This window comes from Salmo trutta, chromosome 14 (genome assembly GCF_901001165.1).
Source record: "Salmo trutta chromosome 14, fSalTru1.1, whole genome shotgun sequence".
In the NCBI taxonomy this organism is placed as follows: Eukaryota; Metazoa; Chordata; class Actinopteri; order Salmoniformes; family Salmonidae; genus Salmo; species Salmo trutta.
The window spans coordinates 40,756,684-40,774,874 of NC_042970.1; the positions used below are offsets into that span (position 1 = coordinate 40,756,684).

The following is an 18,191-nucleotide window of genomic DNA, read 5'->3' on the forward strand; positions in this document are numbered from 1 at the left end:
GTGCGTTTCTTTTTGTTTTCTGGACTCAAACAAAACCAACAATAACAAAAGGAACATAATGGGAGTCAAGGGGAACAAAAACAACATGTTTGGATACTTGACATTCACTATTTGTCTTATGGGATAAGCCCCATCCCACCTCGACTTTCCTTCCCTCACCTCTTCTTTCTTCATCCATTTTTACATTTGAGTCATTTTACAGACACTCTTATCCATAGCGACTTAGTGCATGATAAGGGAATTTTTATGTTTAAAGGTAATGACTAAACAATTCCACCCTGAAACGTAATTATGACATTATGTAACATATATAATGAATAATTAGACAAATGTAACTATTAGTAATTATTAGATTCTGTAGCATGTATAATGAATTAGAATGATAAACTTCAGTCTAATAAGGTTTGGTCGGGACAAGTAGAAATGTGTGTGTGACTAAGAAAATACCGAGAACAATTAAACTGTGTATGACCTGACCTGGCTAGAACTCTGAGAAACTTACTGCAGGAAAGGGAGTCCCATCAAGGTCCCTCTAATCTCGGTGGAATGGAACTGCAGGCTTGGTAGTGATAAACAGTGGTGAGAACTATGGGGAAAGATACATCCCACCTACTGTTTGTGTGTAGGTATGTGCGTAAGTAGGGAGGGAGTGAGTTATAAAATGACATGTTCTTTGTATTTTGACTTTAGAACATCCTCGTGAATAAACTTTATGGACCTGTTGTATAAGCTGAGTCTTTGCCTAATTATTATTAAACCCAGGGTCTGGGATTGGTCAAAGCTTATTGATTGTTAGTTATTATCATTGGGATTGAACATTTTCGTGACAGTGCATACATCTAACCTTTCCCAACCCCACCTCACCTCACCCTTACCACAGTAGAGATGTCCTCATTTGCTCTTGGAGTTGTGGTGGCAGAATTTGGGTTGAGCTGTTGTAACTTCTCAAGGGATACAGTGCATTCGTAAAGTATTCAGACCCATTGACTTTTTCCACATTTTGTTACGTTACAGCCTTATTCTAAAATTGTTAAAATACAAATAAATCCCCATCTATCTACACACAATGCCCCATAATGACAAAGGGAAAATAGTTTTTTTTGTGTGAAAAAAACATATACCTTATTTACATAAATATTCAGACCCTTTGCTATGAGACTTAAATGAGCTCAGGTGCATTCTGTTTCCATTGATCATCCTTACTTGGAGTCCACCTGTGGTAAATTCAATTGATTGGACATGATTTGGAAAGGCGCACACCTGCCTATATAAGGTCCCACAGTTGACACTGCAAGTGTGAGAGCAAAAATCAAGCCATGAGGTCAAAGGAATTGTCCGTAGAGCTCCGAGACAGGATTGTGTCAAGGCACAGATCTGGGGAAGTGTACCAAAACATTTCTGCAGCATTGAAGGTCCCCAAAAACACAGTGGTCTCCATCATTTTTAAATGGTAGAAGTTTGGAACCACCAAGACTCTTCCTAGAGCTGGCCACCCGGACAAACTGAGCAATTACGGGAGAAGGGCCTTTGTCAGGGAGGTGACCAAGAACCCGATGGTCACTCTGACAGAGCTCCAGATCTCTGTGGGGATGGAAGAACCTTCCAGAAGGACAACCATCTCTGCAGCACTCCACCAATCACCATCTAGCTTCCACTAGATGTCACCAGTCTTTAGAAAGTTGTTTGAAGCGTCTACGATGAACAGAGACCAAATGAGAAGCCTGGGAAGTTTGTCACCCAGAGAATGACATCACTTCTTGGCGCGCGTTCATGAGGATGGATCCTCCCGTTCCAAAACCTTTTTCAAGACACAGGAACCATCCGGTTGAAATATTACTGAATCTTCACGTTCTGAAGGCCCTAAAGATTGATGTTTTACAACGTTTGACATGTGTGAACGAACGTAAATAAAACTTTTTTTTAACTTTCGTCGCGACATTGTCTGCGCGCTTTCTACATTTGAAGTAGCTTACTGAACGCGAGAACAACAATGAGTTATTTGGACATAAATTATGGACTTTATCGAACAAAACAACATTTGTTGTGGACCTGGGATTCCTGGAAGTGCCTTCTGATGAAGATCATCAAAGGTAAGGGAATATTTCTAATGCAAATTATGATTTTAGATGACTCCAAGATGGCGGCTCTCTGTATAGCCTAGTGTATTTTTCTGAGCTCAGTACTCAGATTATTGCAAAGAGTGCTTTCCTCGTGAAACCTTTTTTGAAATCTTTCATAGAGGAGATGTTCATCTATAATTCTTTGAATGACAGTTTAATTTTGTATCAACGTTTATCACAAGTATTTTTGTAAATTGTGATGCTGATTCACCGGCAGTATTTGAGGGAAAATATTTTCTGAACGTCACGCGCCGATGTAAAATGCTGTTTTTAGATATAAATATGAACTTTATCGAACAAAAAAATGCATGTATTGTATAACAATGTCCTAAGGAGTGTCATCTGAGGAAGATCGTCAAAGGTTAGTGCTTCATTTAGCTGTGTTTTGGGTATTTGTGATGCATGCTAGTTGCTTAGAAAATGGCTGTGTGGTTATTGTGTCGATGTACTCCTAACATAATCTAATGTTTTGCTTTCGCTGTAAAGCCTTTTGGAAATCCGACAACGTGGTTCAATTCAGGAGAAGTGTATCTATAAAATGGTGTAAAATAGTCCTATGTTTGAGAACTTTGAATTATGACATTTTGTGGTTTTAAATTTGGCGCTCTGATTTCTCACTGGCTGTTGAATAGGGTGGGACGATTTTGTCCCACATACCCGAGAGAGGTTAAGCATACAGCCAAGACAACTCAGGAGTTTTTTCTGGACAAGCACGTTTCTGAATGTCCTTGAGTGGCCCAGGCAGAGCCCGGACTTGAACCCGATCGAACATCTCTGGAGAGAACTGAAAATAGCTGTGCAGCGATGCTCCCCATCCAACCTGACAGAGCTTCAGAGGATGTGCAGAGAATAATGGGAGAAACTTCCCAAATACAGGTGTGCCAAGCTTTTAGCGTCATACCCAAGTAGACTCGAGGCTGTAATTGCTGCCAAAGTGGAGTCTTTGTCCTCAGGCCTGATGGGAAGCCAAAGTCATTCTACTAACCAAGAGTGTTAAAGCAGCCTTTACTGGACCTATCAGCTTGCTGCCAACTCTTAGCAAACTGTTGAGATCAATGTTGTTTGAACAAATACAATGTAATTTCTCTGTAAATGAATAATAGACTTTCAGTATGCTTATAGAGAAGGGCACTCAACATGTACTCCACTCATACAAATGACTGATGATTGGTTGACAGAAATTGATAGGAAGATTGTGGGAGATGTACTGATAGATTTAAAAAATATATATATATATTTAACCTTTATTTAACTAGGCAAGTCAGTTAAAAACAGATTCTTATTTACAATGCCGGCCTACCCCGGCCAAACCCTAACCCGTACGACGCTGGGCCAATTGTGCGCCACCCTATGGGACTCCCATTCATGGCCGGTTGTGATACAGCCTGGAATCGAACCAGGGTCTGTAGTGACACCTCTAGCACTGAGATGCAGTGCCTTAGACCGCTGCACCACTCGTGAGCCCCCCCGAGTGCAGCCTTAGACATTATTGACCATAACTTGTTGAGAAAACGTGTGTTATGGCCTTTCAACCTCTGCCATATCATGGATTCAGAGCTATCTATCTACTAGAACTCAGAGGATGTTTTTTAATGGAAGCTTCTCTAATGTCAAACATGTAAAGTGTGGTGTATTGCAGGATTCCCCAAATTCACAACAAATTCAAGAAAGTTTAGAGTATTAATATAGAGCCATTATTGCATGGAACTTAAGTTAACAGCAAACCTGGTTTTAAAAAACAGATAAAGCATGCCCTGATGGCACAACTCCTCTCCCCTATTTGACCTAAATAGTTTGTGTGTATGTATTGAGGCATTCGAAAAGTATTCAGGCCCCTTGACTTTTCCACATTTTCTTACAGCCTTATTCTAAAAGAAAAACTTAAATATAACATTCACATAAGTACTCAGACCCTTTACTCAGTACTTTGTTGAATCACCTTTGGCAGCGACCAGTCTCCCAATCCCTGCCGCTGACAAACAGCATGATGCTGCCACCACCATGCTTCCCCGTAGGGATGGTGCCAGGTTTCCTTCAGACGTGACGCTTGGCATTTAGGCCAAAGAATCTTGTTTCTCAGAGTCCTTTAGGTGCCCTTTGGCAAACTCCAAGCAGGCTGTCATGCCTTTTACTGAGGAGTGGCTTCTGTCTGGCCACTACCATAAAGGCCTGATTGGTGGAGTGCTGCAGAGATGGTTTTCCTTCTGGAAGGTTCTCCCATCTCCATAGAGGAACTCTTGAGCTCTGTCAGAGTGACCATCGGGTTCTTGGTCACCTCCCTGACCAAGTCCCTTCTCCCCCGATTGCTCAGTTTGGCCGGGTGGCCAGCTCTAGGAAGAGTCATGGTGGTTCCAAACTTCTTCCATTTAAGAATGATAATGTCACCGGAGGGGGTGGCTGCCATTTTTACGGGCTCATAACCAACTGTGCTATTCTGTGTGTTTTTGTATGTAATATTGCTGCTACTATCTCTTATGACCGAAAAGAGCTTCTGGATAAAAGAAAGGCACTTACTCACCTTGAACTGGACAAAGATTTTTTCTTTAAGGAGTCTGACGCAAAGGGTATACTGTTTCTCCGAGACCAGGCCCAAATTCCTGTCATTTGCGTGAAGAAAAGATGGAGCTACAGGGGGCGGAGATCGGGGTGCATTGTGAGAATTAGTCGGCAAGCAGGTAACCCGCCTCTACCATCCGTTCTATTGGCCAACGTGCAATCACTGGAGAATAAACTGGATGAGCTCCATTCGAGACTATCCTACCAACGGGACATTAAAAACTGTATTATCTTATGTTTCACAGTCGTGGCTGAACGACAACACGGATAATATACAACTGGCTGGGTTTCCATGCATCAGTAGGACAGAACAGCTACGCCCGGCAAGACGAGGTGGTGTGTCTATTTGTCAATAACAGCTGGTGTGCGATGTCTAATATTATGGAAGTCTTGAGGTATTGCTCACCTGATGTAGAGTACCTCATGATAAGCTGTACAGTAGACCACACTATCAATGCTGTAAAAAGGCCATAAGCAAACAAGAAATTGCTCATCCAGAAGCGTCGCTCCTAGTGGCCGGGGACTTTAATGCAGGAAAACTTAAATCCGTTTTACCTAATTTCCACCAGCATGTCACATGTGCAACCAGAGGAGAAAAAAAACTCTAGACAACCTTTACTCCACACACATACAAAGTTCTCCCTCGCCCTCCATTTGGTAAATCTGACCATAATTATATCCTCCCGATTCCTGCTTACAAGCAAAAACTAAAGCAGGAAGTATTGAGTATCCGTATTGAGTGACACGCTCAATGCGGAAGTGGTCAGATGACGCGGATGCTATGCTATAGGACTGTTTTGCTAGCACAGACTGGGAAATGTTCTGGTATTCATCCATTGGCATTGAGGAGTATAAGTCACCGGCTTCATCAGTAAGTGCATCGACTACATACTTCCCACAGTGACCGTACCTACATATCCCAACCAGAAGCAATGTATTACAGGCAACATCCGCACCGAGCTAAAGGCTAGAGCTGCCGCTTTCAAGGAGCAGGACATTAATCCGAACGCTTATAAGAAATCCCGCTATGCCCTCAGACGAACCATAAAAAGGGCAAAGCTTCAATACAGGACTAACATCAATCTTACAACACCGGCTCTGACGCTCGTCGGATGTGGCAGGACTTGCAAACTATTACGGACTAGAAAGGGAAACCCAACTGCGAGCTGCCCAGTGATGCGAGGCTACCAGACGGGCTAAATACCTTTTATGCTCACTACGAGGCAAGCAACACTGAAGCATGGATGAGAGCACCAGCTGTTCCGGATGACTGTGTGATCACTCTCGCCATAGCCGATGTAAGCATTTAAACAGGTCAACATTCACAAGGCCATGGGGCCAGACAGATTACCAGGACGTGTACTCAGAGCATGCACTGACCAACTGGAAATTTCCAACCTCTCCCTGATCAAGTCTGTAATACCTACTTGTTTCAAGCAGATAGTCCCTGTGCCCAAGAAAGCGAAAGTAACCTGCCTAAATGACTACTGTCTCATAGCACTCACGTCGGTAGCCATGAAGTGCTTTGAAAGGCTGGTCATGGCTCACATCAACACCATCATCCCGGAAACCCTAGACCCACTCCAATTCGCATACCGCCCCAACAGATCCACAGATGACGCAATCTCTATTGCATTCCACACTGCCCTTTCCCACCTGGACAAAAGGAACATCTATGTAAGAATGCTGTTCATTGACCAAACCTCAGCATTCAACGCCATAGTGCCCACAAAGCTCATCACTAAGCTAAGGACCCTGGTACTAAACACCTCCCTCTGCAACTGGATCCTGGACTTCCTGACGGGCCGCCCCCAGGTGGTGAGGGTAGGTAACAACACATCTGCCACGCTGATCCTCAACACTGGAGCTCCCCAGGGGTGCGTGCTCAGTCCCCTCCTGTACTCCCTGTTCAACCACGACTGCGTGGCCAGGCACGACTCCAACACCATCATTACGTTTGCTGACGACACAACAGTGGTAGGCCTGATCACCGACAATGACGAGACAGCCTATAGGGAGGAGGTCAGTGACCTGGCCGGGTGGTGCCAGAATAACAACCTATCCCTCAATGTAACCAAGACTAAGGAGATGATTGTGGACTACAGGAAATGGTTACCCCGACTATTTGCATTGTGCGCCCTCCCCCCCCCCCCCGCTACTCTCTGTTTATCTTATTTGCATAGTCACTAACTATACATTCATGTACATTCTACCTCAATTGGCCCGACCAACTAGTGCTCCTACACATTGGCTAACCGGGCTAACTGTACTGTGTCCCACCACCCGCCAACCCCTCTTTTTACGCTACTGCTACTCTCTGTTCATCATATATGCATAGTCACTTTAACCATACCCATGCATAGTCACTTTAACCATACCACAAGTACATACTACCTCAATAAGCCTGATTAACAGGTATATAGCCTTGCTACTCTTATTTTCAAATGTCTTTTTACTGTTGTTTTATTTCTTTACTTACCTACACACACACACACACACACATACCTTTTTTCCGCACTATTGGTTAGAGCATGTAAGTAAGCATTTCACTGTAAGGTCAACACCTGTTGTATTCGGCACACGTGACAAACAAACCTTGATTTGATTATCTATACATAGTCACTTTACACCTACCGACATGTACAAATTACCTCAACTAACCTGTACCCCCCTCACATTGACTCGGTACCGGTACCCCCTGTATATAGCCTCGTTTTTGTTATTTTATTGTTACTTTTTATTTTTTACTTTAGTTTATCTAGTAAATATTTTCTTTACTGTATTTCTTGAACTGCATTGTTGGTTAAGGGCTTGTAAGTAGGCATTTCACGGTAAGGTCTACGCTTGTTGCATGTGACAAATGCAATTTGATGTGAAGAATGATGAGCCCACTGTTCTTGGGGACCTTCAATGCTGCAGAAATGCTCAGACATTTTTTGGTACACTTCCCCAGATCTGTCCCTCGACACAATCCTGCCTTGGAGCTCTACGGAAAATTCCCTTGACCTCATGGCTTGGTTTTTGCTTTGACATACACTGTCAACTGAGGGACCTTACATAGACAGGTGTGTGCCTTTCCAAATAATTTCCAATCAATTGAATTTACCACAGGTTGACTCCAATCAAGTTGTAGAAACATCTCAAGGATGATCAATGGAAACAGGATGCACCTGAGCTCAAGTCTCAAAGCAAAGGGTCTGAATACTTGTGTAAATGAGGTATGTTTTTTATTTTCAATACATTTTCAAACATTTCTAAAAACCTGTTTTCACTTTGTCATTATGGGGTATTGTGTGTAGATAATCATTTTTTTCTTTCAGTTTTAAAATAAGCCTTTAACGTAACAAAATGTGGAAAAAGTGAAGGGGGTCTGAATACTTGGGGCGGCAAGTAGCCTAGTGGTTAGAGCGTTGGGCCAGTACCTGAAAGGTTGATGGATCAAGTTGACAAGGTAAAAATCTGTCATTCTGCCCCTGAACAAGGCAACTAACCCACTGTTCCCCGGTAGGCCGTCATTGTAAATAAGAATTTGTTCTTAACTGACTTGCCTAGTTACATTTTTCTTTTAAACTTTCCGAATGCACTGTAGGCTATGTGTGCCATTTTTAAATGTATGTAGTTCTGTCCTTGAGCTGCTGTTGTCTTTTAATGTTCTGTATTGTGTTTTGTGGTATGTGGCCAAGACCCTAATAAATACCAAATGTACTGATAAGTGGAGGCACTTTGCATTCTGGCTACTTTGAGAAAAACAACTTAGTTGTGCCTGTTTTTCACACACGTATCTGCCTTCTCATTGGCTTGAATGTTTCCACCTGATCTCATCTGCCTTCCATCATTGAGGGCATGTATTTTTATTTTATTGCGGTCAGTGAAATATTTTGTCAATACATCAGATAATCTTTGCCCACACTAAAGTGGAAGTGTTGTTTCTATCTTCAACACTAAGTGGCACAACAAACTAAATTACCAATCTGACTGCTGTATTGTAAAACATGTGTATTTGCAACTTTTCACCACCAAGGGTCAGTGTGGTATAATTTCAACAAAAGAGTACCAAAAGACCATTTCAGATACAGATTCCCCACATTTATTTTCTTGTTCTGTTAATGCCTGTGCAAGGTTAAGAGTTACAAAATCTACTTACTATATAATGATTATATATATATCCTGTTTCTATCATACCATGTTATTCATACATACAGGTAGTTTTCAACTTTATGCATATTATTTTCCATTTGAAATGTATCTATAACACTTTTAACATGTGTTTTGCTGATTAATGATCCCTCATATAATACATACAGGAACACGTACCACCAAGCAAGCAAGTCCATCTATATACTGTACAAGTCCAAAGTAGGCCTACAAGAAAACAGTGGTAAGTGTGCAATCTACTTCACCAAGTAAGAGATCTGGTCCACATGTAACAGCACAACTAACCTTGTCACATACACTGATGCTCTTTTGTCTTCATACACATAACTGTATCAATATACTATACATACAGTATGCAGGATCAACTAGTTCAGGCTCACGGAGAATGACCAAATTAGTGCATTATTCTATTTAGTAGACTGGGTCGGGTCATGACAAGGTGTTTGCTCTTTTCTTGAGGTACCACTCTCAAACTGGAGAGAGAAAGAAAGAGACAGTGAGAGAAAAAGAGAGAACGAGAGACAGACGGACAGAGAAAAAGAGAGGGAGAAAGACAGATTGTAATAAGTATTCCTATCTGCAGAGTAATAAATGCTAGTCTCAGACTCCCAGCTCACAAACACCAAGCTTCCACTTGAGAGGGTTTGTTATTCTGAAAAACAAACCACAGATATCGCTCTATGGCTAGAACAGTAAACAAAGAGTTATCCAGTGCATCCTTTTGATCAGGTTTGTTCTGTGGCAGTTATGTGCCACATGGGGAGAGTAGAAACATCCTTTATAATGATTAGCATAGTAGGGTTCATGTTTCTGCTGAGTGATTCATAATCTCCACCGACAAGCACACAGTCAATACTGGTGGATGTTCAGCTGTCAATAAATCAATTAATCAGCCCTCATCCTAATGTTGAATCCAACCTCCTACTAGTTAGTGGTCGATATTGTTCCCACAGAGACAAGGCCTCAATGTGTTTCTTTTGTCACAGCCAGCGGAAATGAAGAAGACGCTGCCGGTTTGGAGAAAAGTTAGTCTCAGACGGTTTTTTTTTGGTTTTTTTCAGATATCCACACATTATACTATGAGTATGGACGAACAAGGAGTTACAGAATATAGATATGCCTTCAATAGCAGGATTTTCAGAAACACGAACCCCCCCAAAACATTTAGCCAGTTATTTTCCAGGCTCAGCATTTTAGCCTTCTAGGACAGCCATGCGTGGATGCACAGTGTCCTATATAGGGCTATGCTGCAGCCTGCTCAGTCAGTTCATACTACAGTTCCTGGGCTCTGTCTGGGCCTGCCGCAGCCTGCTCAGCCAGGCTACATGTTACCCTGTTTGTCTGAGGACGAGGAGGAAGTGGAGGGGGACGGGGATGGTGCCTTGGGGAACACCCTGTCTGTGGGGGTGATAGAGGCTGGACTACCCATGCCTGAGGAGCTGGAACTACTGGACCTGTGCTGCCCCTGTCCATGGCCATGTCCCGGGTGGATGGGGGCAGGCCGGAGGGGTCTGATCGGCGGTGGCCTCAGGGGGGCGATGGGCCTCCGTGCAGTCGGTTTGAAGGTGCTCATGGTCTCGGAGGACGAGGAACAGCTGCTACGGCGTAGGGCAGCGTCAGGGTCCCGGATGGCCATGGTGTTAGTGTGGAGGGGGCTGCCGGGGGGCTCAGAGGGTGGTCCGGACCCGGAGGAGGAGGGTTGCTGCTGCTTCAGGGGCTCCAAGGTGTCCAGGACCACATCGGGAGCGTGCTTGGCCACGTTCTGACGCTCCAGCTCACGTAGCTCATGCAGGGCGGTGTTCATGGTCTTTTCTATGTCCTGTAACACACACAGTTTCACTTAATACTGATATTAATCCTGTGTCTTATTTCCTGCAACATCTTGCCTGTCCATCGTAGTCAATGATGACAATACTCTCCTACACAGAGTATTAGACACCATAAAAAAAGACAAAAGAATGGCTCATTCAGACATCTGCTCTGACGTATTGTTAATTCTCAAATGAAACACTGACGTACCAACTCTTCAGAATAAAAACTAAACGGTTTTCTTGTTGAAAGCAGGGATAAATGGACAAATTAACACCTCACAAACGGTTCCAATATTCTCTCACTAATGAAGCACACAAAGGGAGCCATATTTAAATGTGGAGATAGCAGCAGCTAACAGACTGAACAGTAATTAGGAAATGAGAAACACGGGTCAAAGAATGAGCCTCTCTCTCTCAGATATCCTTCCCGCTGCTGCCTTTGACTTTGTTCCTCTGTGTCCTGCCTAGGATCCATAAAATGTACTGGACACATTCTGAGAATACATCTCTCGCCCTCTCTCTCTCAATCTCTCTTTCTCCCTGTCTGTCTGTCTCTCTCTCCCTCTCCCTAAGAGTCTGTATGCCTCTCTCTGTCTCTGAACCACAGACAGGAGAATATCCTCATTAGCTTTCCACTGAACAACTCTAAACCTGGCTGCCTTGGCAGGAAATAGGTCAAATGAAAAGAACAGCCGCTATGTATTATGAATAATAAAGGGCCGTTTGGTCTTGCCTGACTTCACCCACTGAATCAGTTGCTTTTAGCTAGCTACCGTTATATTTGTTAAATTGTCAAGTCTTTATTGCAGTGATTAGAGTCTCACTTCTGCATACCCTGACAAAGGCCCTTTAGCCAAAACTTTGGTTAAATAAATCCACAAGCAAGGAGCAACATTCTTTCTTCAATAGGTTAGTTTATCATCCGTTGGTCAGCACCTCACCTTTTGGCTGTTGTGAGTTCTTTGTTGCTTTACGTCATAGACTCACCTCTGCCAGGGCCTCGGCCTCCAGTGATTTGTGGTCACCAAGGCTACCATGGCGGGTGGAGCCGGTGGATGGTCTGAGGACGGAGCCATCGGGGAAGCACTTCCTGTCTGGGTGGTTGATACTTCCTGTGCTGCCGAACGTGCTGAGATGGTGTTTCTCTGGACTGTCCATGCGGCCCCTGCTGACGGACATCTTGTGAGGGCTGCAGGGGCGAGGTATGACCCTAGGGGGCATGTCCATACCTCTGGTGGGGCTGTGGGTGTCGGCAGTGCTCCTGCGGTGAGGGATAGCAGCACCATCTGAACGAACCCTCACCCTGTTGAGCCACAACACACAGAGCAGACAGACTGTCAGGACAGCATCATAGCAACGACAGGACTGGACAGGGTGTAGGCATGGTGCAGATATAAAATATAGTTCATTCAATAAAACTACTCTAAATTAACCATTATTATATAGACTCCTCATGGAGGGAAAACATTTAATCCTGCATGTGTCAAGAAAACTTGTATTAATCTGCATTTCTTCAGATTCTGTGAACGGTGAGCATGAATCAACCAAGTCAAATTTAATGTGTAGCTACCTTCCCAAAGCAGCTCCATAGCGGTGTTCAGGGGTATGCTGTGTGTGTTCGCAGGGGGAGCTGCGGTCATGGTCTTGGTTCCTGGATGAGGTCCTGTCTCTGTCCTCCTGGTGCGGTCCACTACTGGCTTCACTCTCAGCCTTCCCACTCAGACTGTCTGAGAATGCATCGTCCCTGAGGTAATGGAGAGACAGAGAGGAGGACGCAGGGTTTATTCAAATGATCAGGACTTTGCTGGACACCCTTACACCAAAGACTATCCTCAACTAACATTTCAACAAACACAATAAAAAGGTCCTTCAGAATCATAATCTAACTCATAATGAAATGTCAATGTCATCTGCTGCCAGATGACTTCAAGGCATCATTAACAAGCACAACACCCATTCCCTGGTTGCCCTGGGCCCCCTTGTGACGTGAATCGATAGGCCTAAGGATCAGCTGGAGATGAGTGTGTATGCATCTCAAATGGCACCCTATTCTTTTTATACTGCACTACTTTTGACCAGGGCTCTGAACAGAAGTAGTGCATTAAAAAGGCAATAGGTTGCAATTTGGGACACATCCTGTTTCTTCTCCCTAATTAGGGTTTAATTATGCCGTCTCACAGTGATGGATGGTGATTGGCTGTCGGGCAGAGTTCTGGAAGGATAAATGACCAGTTACAGAGTGACCTTAACGTTCCATCTTTGTCATGAGTAGGTGTTGCCTCCGGTGAATGAGGAGGCTCTTATACTTATTATAAAAACAAAAAACTGTTTTAAGTGAGAAGTAGGCATTGGTCTGATTCCGATTGGTCAGACCAGCGTTGAATAGTCCTTAGCACGGGTACTTCCCGTTTGAGTTTCTGCTTATAGGAAGGGAGGAGCAAAATGAAGTCGTGGTCCGATTTGCCAAAAGAAGGGCAGGGGAGGGCCTTGTATGCATCCCGGAAGTTGGAGTAACAGTGCTCTAGTGTTTTAGCAGCATGGGTACTACAGTCGATATTCTGATAGAATTTAGGCAGCCTTTTCTTCAAATTTGCTTTGTTAAAATCAATAAATGCAGCCTCGGGATATATGTTTTACATAAAGCAGTGAAGTTCTTTGAGGGCCGTCGTGGTATCGGCTTGAGGGGGGATATACAAGGCTGTGACTATAATCGAAGAGAATTCTCTTGGGAGATAATACGTTCGGCATTTGATCGGGAGGTATTCTAGGTCGGGTGAACAAAAGGACTTGAGTTCCTGTATGTTATCACAATTACACCATGGGTCATTCATCATGAAACATACACCCCGCCCTTCTTCTTCCCGGAGAGATGTTTATTCCTGTTGGCCCGATGAACTGAGAATCCAGATGGCTGGACGACTCAGACAGTATATCCCGACTCCGACAGTAACAGACTAATACCCTTTGGGCACAGTTCATCTGTTAACTGTTATTGACCAAATACAGCTGGTGGATGGGACAGTGCACATGGACTCACATAACCTGGAGGACCACAGTGTCCTGGTGCAAAGTCTGTCTCTAGTCGACTCAGAATTACAATATATGTTTTTATCCTAAACAAAACCGTGTAGCATTTGAGTAGTTGGAAGCATTCGAGCACTTAAATAGAAATGTGACATATGAAGTGCTCATTCTGTACTTACATGTCCTGCACCACGATGTACTGATGTGGGATGAGTCCATCCACTCCGTTGTGTCGTCCCTCCCACCAGTCATCAGAGGCTCTCAGGTACAACAGCAGGGATGCCCCCTTCTTAAAGGAAAGCTCTCTGGGAGTACGCCCCACGTAGTCGAACTTAGCAATGGCCTCGATTTGCTCCAGTTCGTCATCACTGGTGGGAGGTCCTGTACCATTGTCCACTTCATCAATGGCACCTGGCTCACTATGGGGACTGTCACTGAATGGTGTGGGAGAGAGATGGAGAAAAAAATGCATACATTCATTGATTGATTAATAGATTTGGATAATGATAAAGAACGACACAGTGTAGTGCTTTGGGCTAAACTACATCAACAAGAGGGTCAAGTCATTTGAAATGCAGAACTGGATCCAGTGACCTTATGGCCTTTTCTCCATTGGTTATTCTCCATCCTCTCTCCCATCCAATCAGAACCAAGGCGCATAATAATATGACATCACTAACCAGTACTCCTCTCCTCCAGCCATGCACTTCTCATAGACTGGTCCGTCCAGCTCACGGTGACTCGGGAAGATGACCTCGTTGTGGATGATGATGGTCTTGATGACCTCATTAACGTGCGTCTGGCAGGCCACAGGATCATGGTCATCAGGTATGGGCATCAGAGTCGGGCCGAAGCAGGTAGCCAGGTTATAGGGATCCATCATGTTCTCATCACTGTATTGGGATAGACTGGAGAGAAACAATGGGGAATTAACAAACAAAACAATTATCCATAATACAGTATGGGTATAATTATTGGGTTTGTTCATAAACACTGAACACTTTGACTGAACATTTTTTATACGGTTTATCTTCATTTTTCCCCATTTAATGAGGACAACCCTCCTCTTTCTCCCTGAATGAGCCACCTCTGAACACCATCTTTCCTATTGGATTTCTCCATAAACATATAACATTATTATGGTGATCAAATCACATGTTATTTCTCACATGCGCCGAATACAACAGGTTACACCTTACAGTGAAATGCTTACTTACAAGCCCTTAACCAACAATGTAGTTTCAAGAAAATACCCCCCAAAAAAGTAAGAGATAAAAAGAACAAATAATTAAAAAGCAGCAGTAAAATAACATTAGCGGGGCTATATACAGGGGGTACAGAGTCAATGTGCGGGGGCACCGGTGTCGAGGTAATATGTACATGTAGATAGAGTTATTAAAGTGACTATGCATAGATAATAGCAGCAGCGTAGAGGGGGGGGGGGTCAATGCAAATAGTCTGGGTAGCCATTTGATTAGATGTTCAGGAGTCTTATGGCTTGGGGGTAGAAGCTGTTTAGAAGCCTCTTGGACCTAGACTTGGCACTCCGGTACCACTTGCCATGCGGTAAGAGGTCTTGGATGGCAGGAAGCTTGGCCCCTGTGATGTACTGGGCCATACACTCTACCCTCTGTAGTGCCTCGCAGTTGGAGGCTGAGCTGTTGCCATACCAGGCAGTGATGCAACCTGTCCGGATGCTCTCGATGGTGCAGCTGCAAAACCATTTGAGGATCTGAGGACCCATGCCAAATCTTTTCAGTCTCCTGAGGGGATCCTGGGTTGAGGATCAGCGTGGCGGATGTGTTGTTACCTACCCTTACCACCTGGGGGCAGCCCCGTCAGGAAGTCCAGGATCCAGTTGCAGAGGGAGGTGTTTAGTCCCAGGGTCCTTAGCTTAGTGATGAGCTTTGAGGGCACTATGGTGTAGAACGCTGAGCTGTAGTCAATGAATAGCATTCTCACATAGGTGCTCCTTTTGTCCAGGTGTGAAAGGGCAGTGTGGAGTGCAATAGAGATTGCATCATCTGTGGATCTGTTGGGGCGGTATTCAAATTGGAGTGGGTCTAGCGTTTCTGGGATAATTGTGTTGATCTGAGCCATAACCAGCCTTTCAAAGCACTTCATGGCTACAGACGTGAGTGCTACAGGTCGGTAGTCATTTAGGCAGGTTACCTTAGTGTTCTTGGGCACAGGGACTATGGTGGTCTGCTTGAAACATGTTGGTATTACAGACTCGGACAGGGAGAGGTTGAAAATGTCAGTGAAGACACTTGCCAGTTGGTCAGCGCATGCTCGGAGTACACGTCCTGGTAATCCGTCTGGCCCTGCAGCCTTGTGAATATTGACCTGTTTAAAGGTCTTACTCACATCAACTGCGGAGAACGTGATCACACAGTCGTCCGGAACAGCTGATGCTCTCATGCATGTTTCAGTGTTACTTGTCTCGAAGCGAGCATAGAAGTAATTTAGCTCGTCTGGTAGGCTTGTGTCACATCAGGCGAGCAAAACCTCGAGACTTCCTTAGATATCGTGCACCAGTTGTTTACAAATATACATAGGCCGCCGCCCCGTGTCTTACCAGAGGCTGCTGTTCTATCCTGCCGATACAGTGTATAACCCACCAGCTGTATGTTATTAATGTTGTCGTTCAGCCACGACTCAGTGAAACATAAGATATTACAGTTTTTAATGTCCCGTTGGTAGGATAAACGTGCTTTCAGCTCGTCCCATTCATTTTTCAGCGATTGAACGTTGGCTAACAGTACGGATGGCAAAGGCAGATTAGTCACTCGTCGTCCGATCCTCACAAGGCACCCCGATCTCTTTCTGCAAAATCTCTGTGTCTTTCTCCAGGATGAGGGCCTGTTCGGGTGTTTGGAGTATATCCTTCTCGTCTGACTCATTAAAGAAAAATTATGCGTCCAATTCGAGAAGAGTTATCGCTGTTCTGATGTCCAGAAGCTCTTTTCGGTCATAAGAGACGGTAGCAGCATGTACAAAATAAGTTACATTATGTACAAAATAAGTTACAAACAATGCGAAGAAACTAACAAAATAGCACGGTTGGTTAAAAGCCAATAAAACGGCAGCCATCCTCTCTGGTTCCATCACTGTTGTAACTTATTGGTTGATATATAGATTTAGTAACTGATATATGGACTTACTGGTTGAGGAATGCAAACAGGTATCTCATGACGATGATGACGGGGCGAGAAAGAGTTACAACGATCTGCTGAAGGTGATGAGCTCTCTCTGCACCAGAGTCTAGTTCTGAGAGAGACAGGGAGAGGGGCATATCTACTTTACTATAGTACACATATTTACTATATCAATCCAAACAATTATTAATAATACATTTTTATCTCGCATCCGCCCCAGTGGAGTACACTTGTCCAGTCCTTACTGATCGTTGCTATGAGGTCATTGTACATTAGCAGTACAGTAGTAATACTTACTGATGGTAGACATGAGGTCGAGGAAGCGTTCTTTGGGGAACAGTGGGGTCTCCAACCCCCTGAAGTACAGCTTCAGAACCCCTGCCACCGCCATGATGTCATGGTCACTCTGGTCGTCCACCAATGGGTCCTCACCTAGAGGCATCACACAAGCTGTCAACCATTCAGTCACACTACTGTAAGCTTGCTGGATATTCAACTGGGATGTTTTTATCTATATAGCCCAAGTCATGCTTGTGTGAAAAGTTAATCTGCTTAGTAAACTGAATGTTTTGTTAAAGAAATGCATTAAGCTTGTAAAAACGCTGTCAGCCGTCATGTAATACAATATAACACCTCATTAACTAGTCTTTAGGAAAATGTCTCGGCTTTCTCTATAGATAGATATTAGATAGTCCATGACAAACATTAGCTAGCCAACAAAAAGAACAAAGATATATTTGTAAATTTGTTAGTACAGTATTTTTGCCCAACTAGCATTTCTGTTAAGAATGTGGTAGCTACTGCTGCTATACATCTAAAATAGCTTTTCATGTCCGTTACTGTGTCATACATGACATATGTGCTGTCTATGTATCCATCTGCACTTTACAGTCCTAAAGGGAAGGGCTGTGGCATTCTGAGGTAGACTAAACGCAATTAAAAAAACAATCAAGCAGGATATGGGGCCTCGCTCGGACCGACCTCTCTCAAATGAATTTTTTATATCGTTGACTTCGACCTGTGAGCCGGGAATCCTGAATATGCCCTGCTGCTGAAGGCCTGTTGGAGCAGAGAAACCCAAGTCAGCACTTAGATGGAAACAAATCTGGCAACACAGACGCCTACAGAGACACAAAGACAGAGACACACACAAACAACTAAACGGAAACATTTATATTCACAAAAAAGTGTAATATGTCCATAGCCCAAACAACCATTAGTAACATAATCTGTCTGTCCACTACATGCTAGTTTCCATTTTCAAAATTCCAAGATGAGAAACTACATCACAGAAATACAAAATGAAGGTTTTACTGTAGCATATTCAACTCTATGGACTACATACAGTATCTATCAATTCATTACTG

At 43.8% G+C, this 18,191-nt stretch overlaps 1 protein-coding gene across 3 annotated transcripts in view; it reads right to left on the minus strand.

The window, feature by feature from the left end:
- Positions 1–8,740: 8,740 nt before the first annotated feature.
- The window catches only part of LOC115208090 (SLIT-ROBO Rho GTPase-activating protein 3), a 72,320-nt gene continuing 62,869 nt past the window's right edge, over positions 8,741–18,191 (minus strand). For 2 of the 3 annotated variants that reach the window (XM_029775866.1, XM_029775864.1), the window contains exons 14-21: positions 17,806–17,883; positions 17,122–17,256; positions 16,831–16,936; positions 14,347–14,574; positions 13,846–14,100; positions 12,213–12,386; positions 11,630–11,945; positions 8,741–10,650 (exon numbers count right to left, since the gene is read on the minus strand). In XM_029775866.1, the coding sequence (XP_029631726.1) occupies positions 10,153–10,650; positions 11,630–11,945; positions 12,213–12,386; positions 13,846–14,100; positions 14,347–14,574; positions 16,831–16,936; positions 17,122–17,256; positions 17,806–17,883 (1,790 nt within the window). In that variant the 3' untranslated portion in view covers positions 8,741–10,152. Of the gene's footprint in view, positions 10,651–11,629; positions 11,946–12,212; positions 12,387–13,845; positions 14,101–14,346; positions 14,575–16,830; positions 16,937–17,121; positions 17,257–17,805; positions 17,884–18,191 lie in introns of those variants that run through there. The other variant, XM_029775867.1, reaches the window with a different exon arrangement.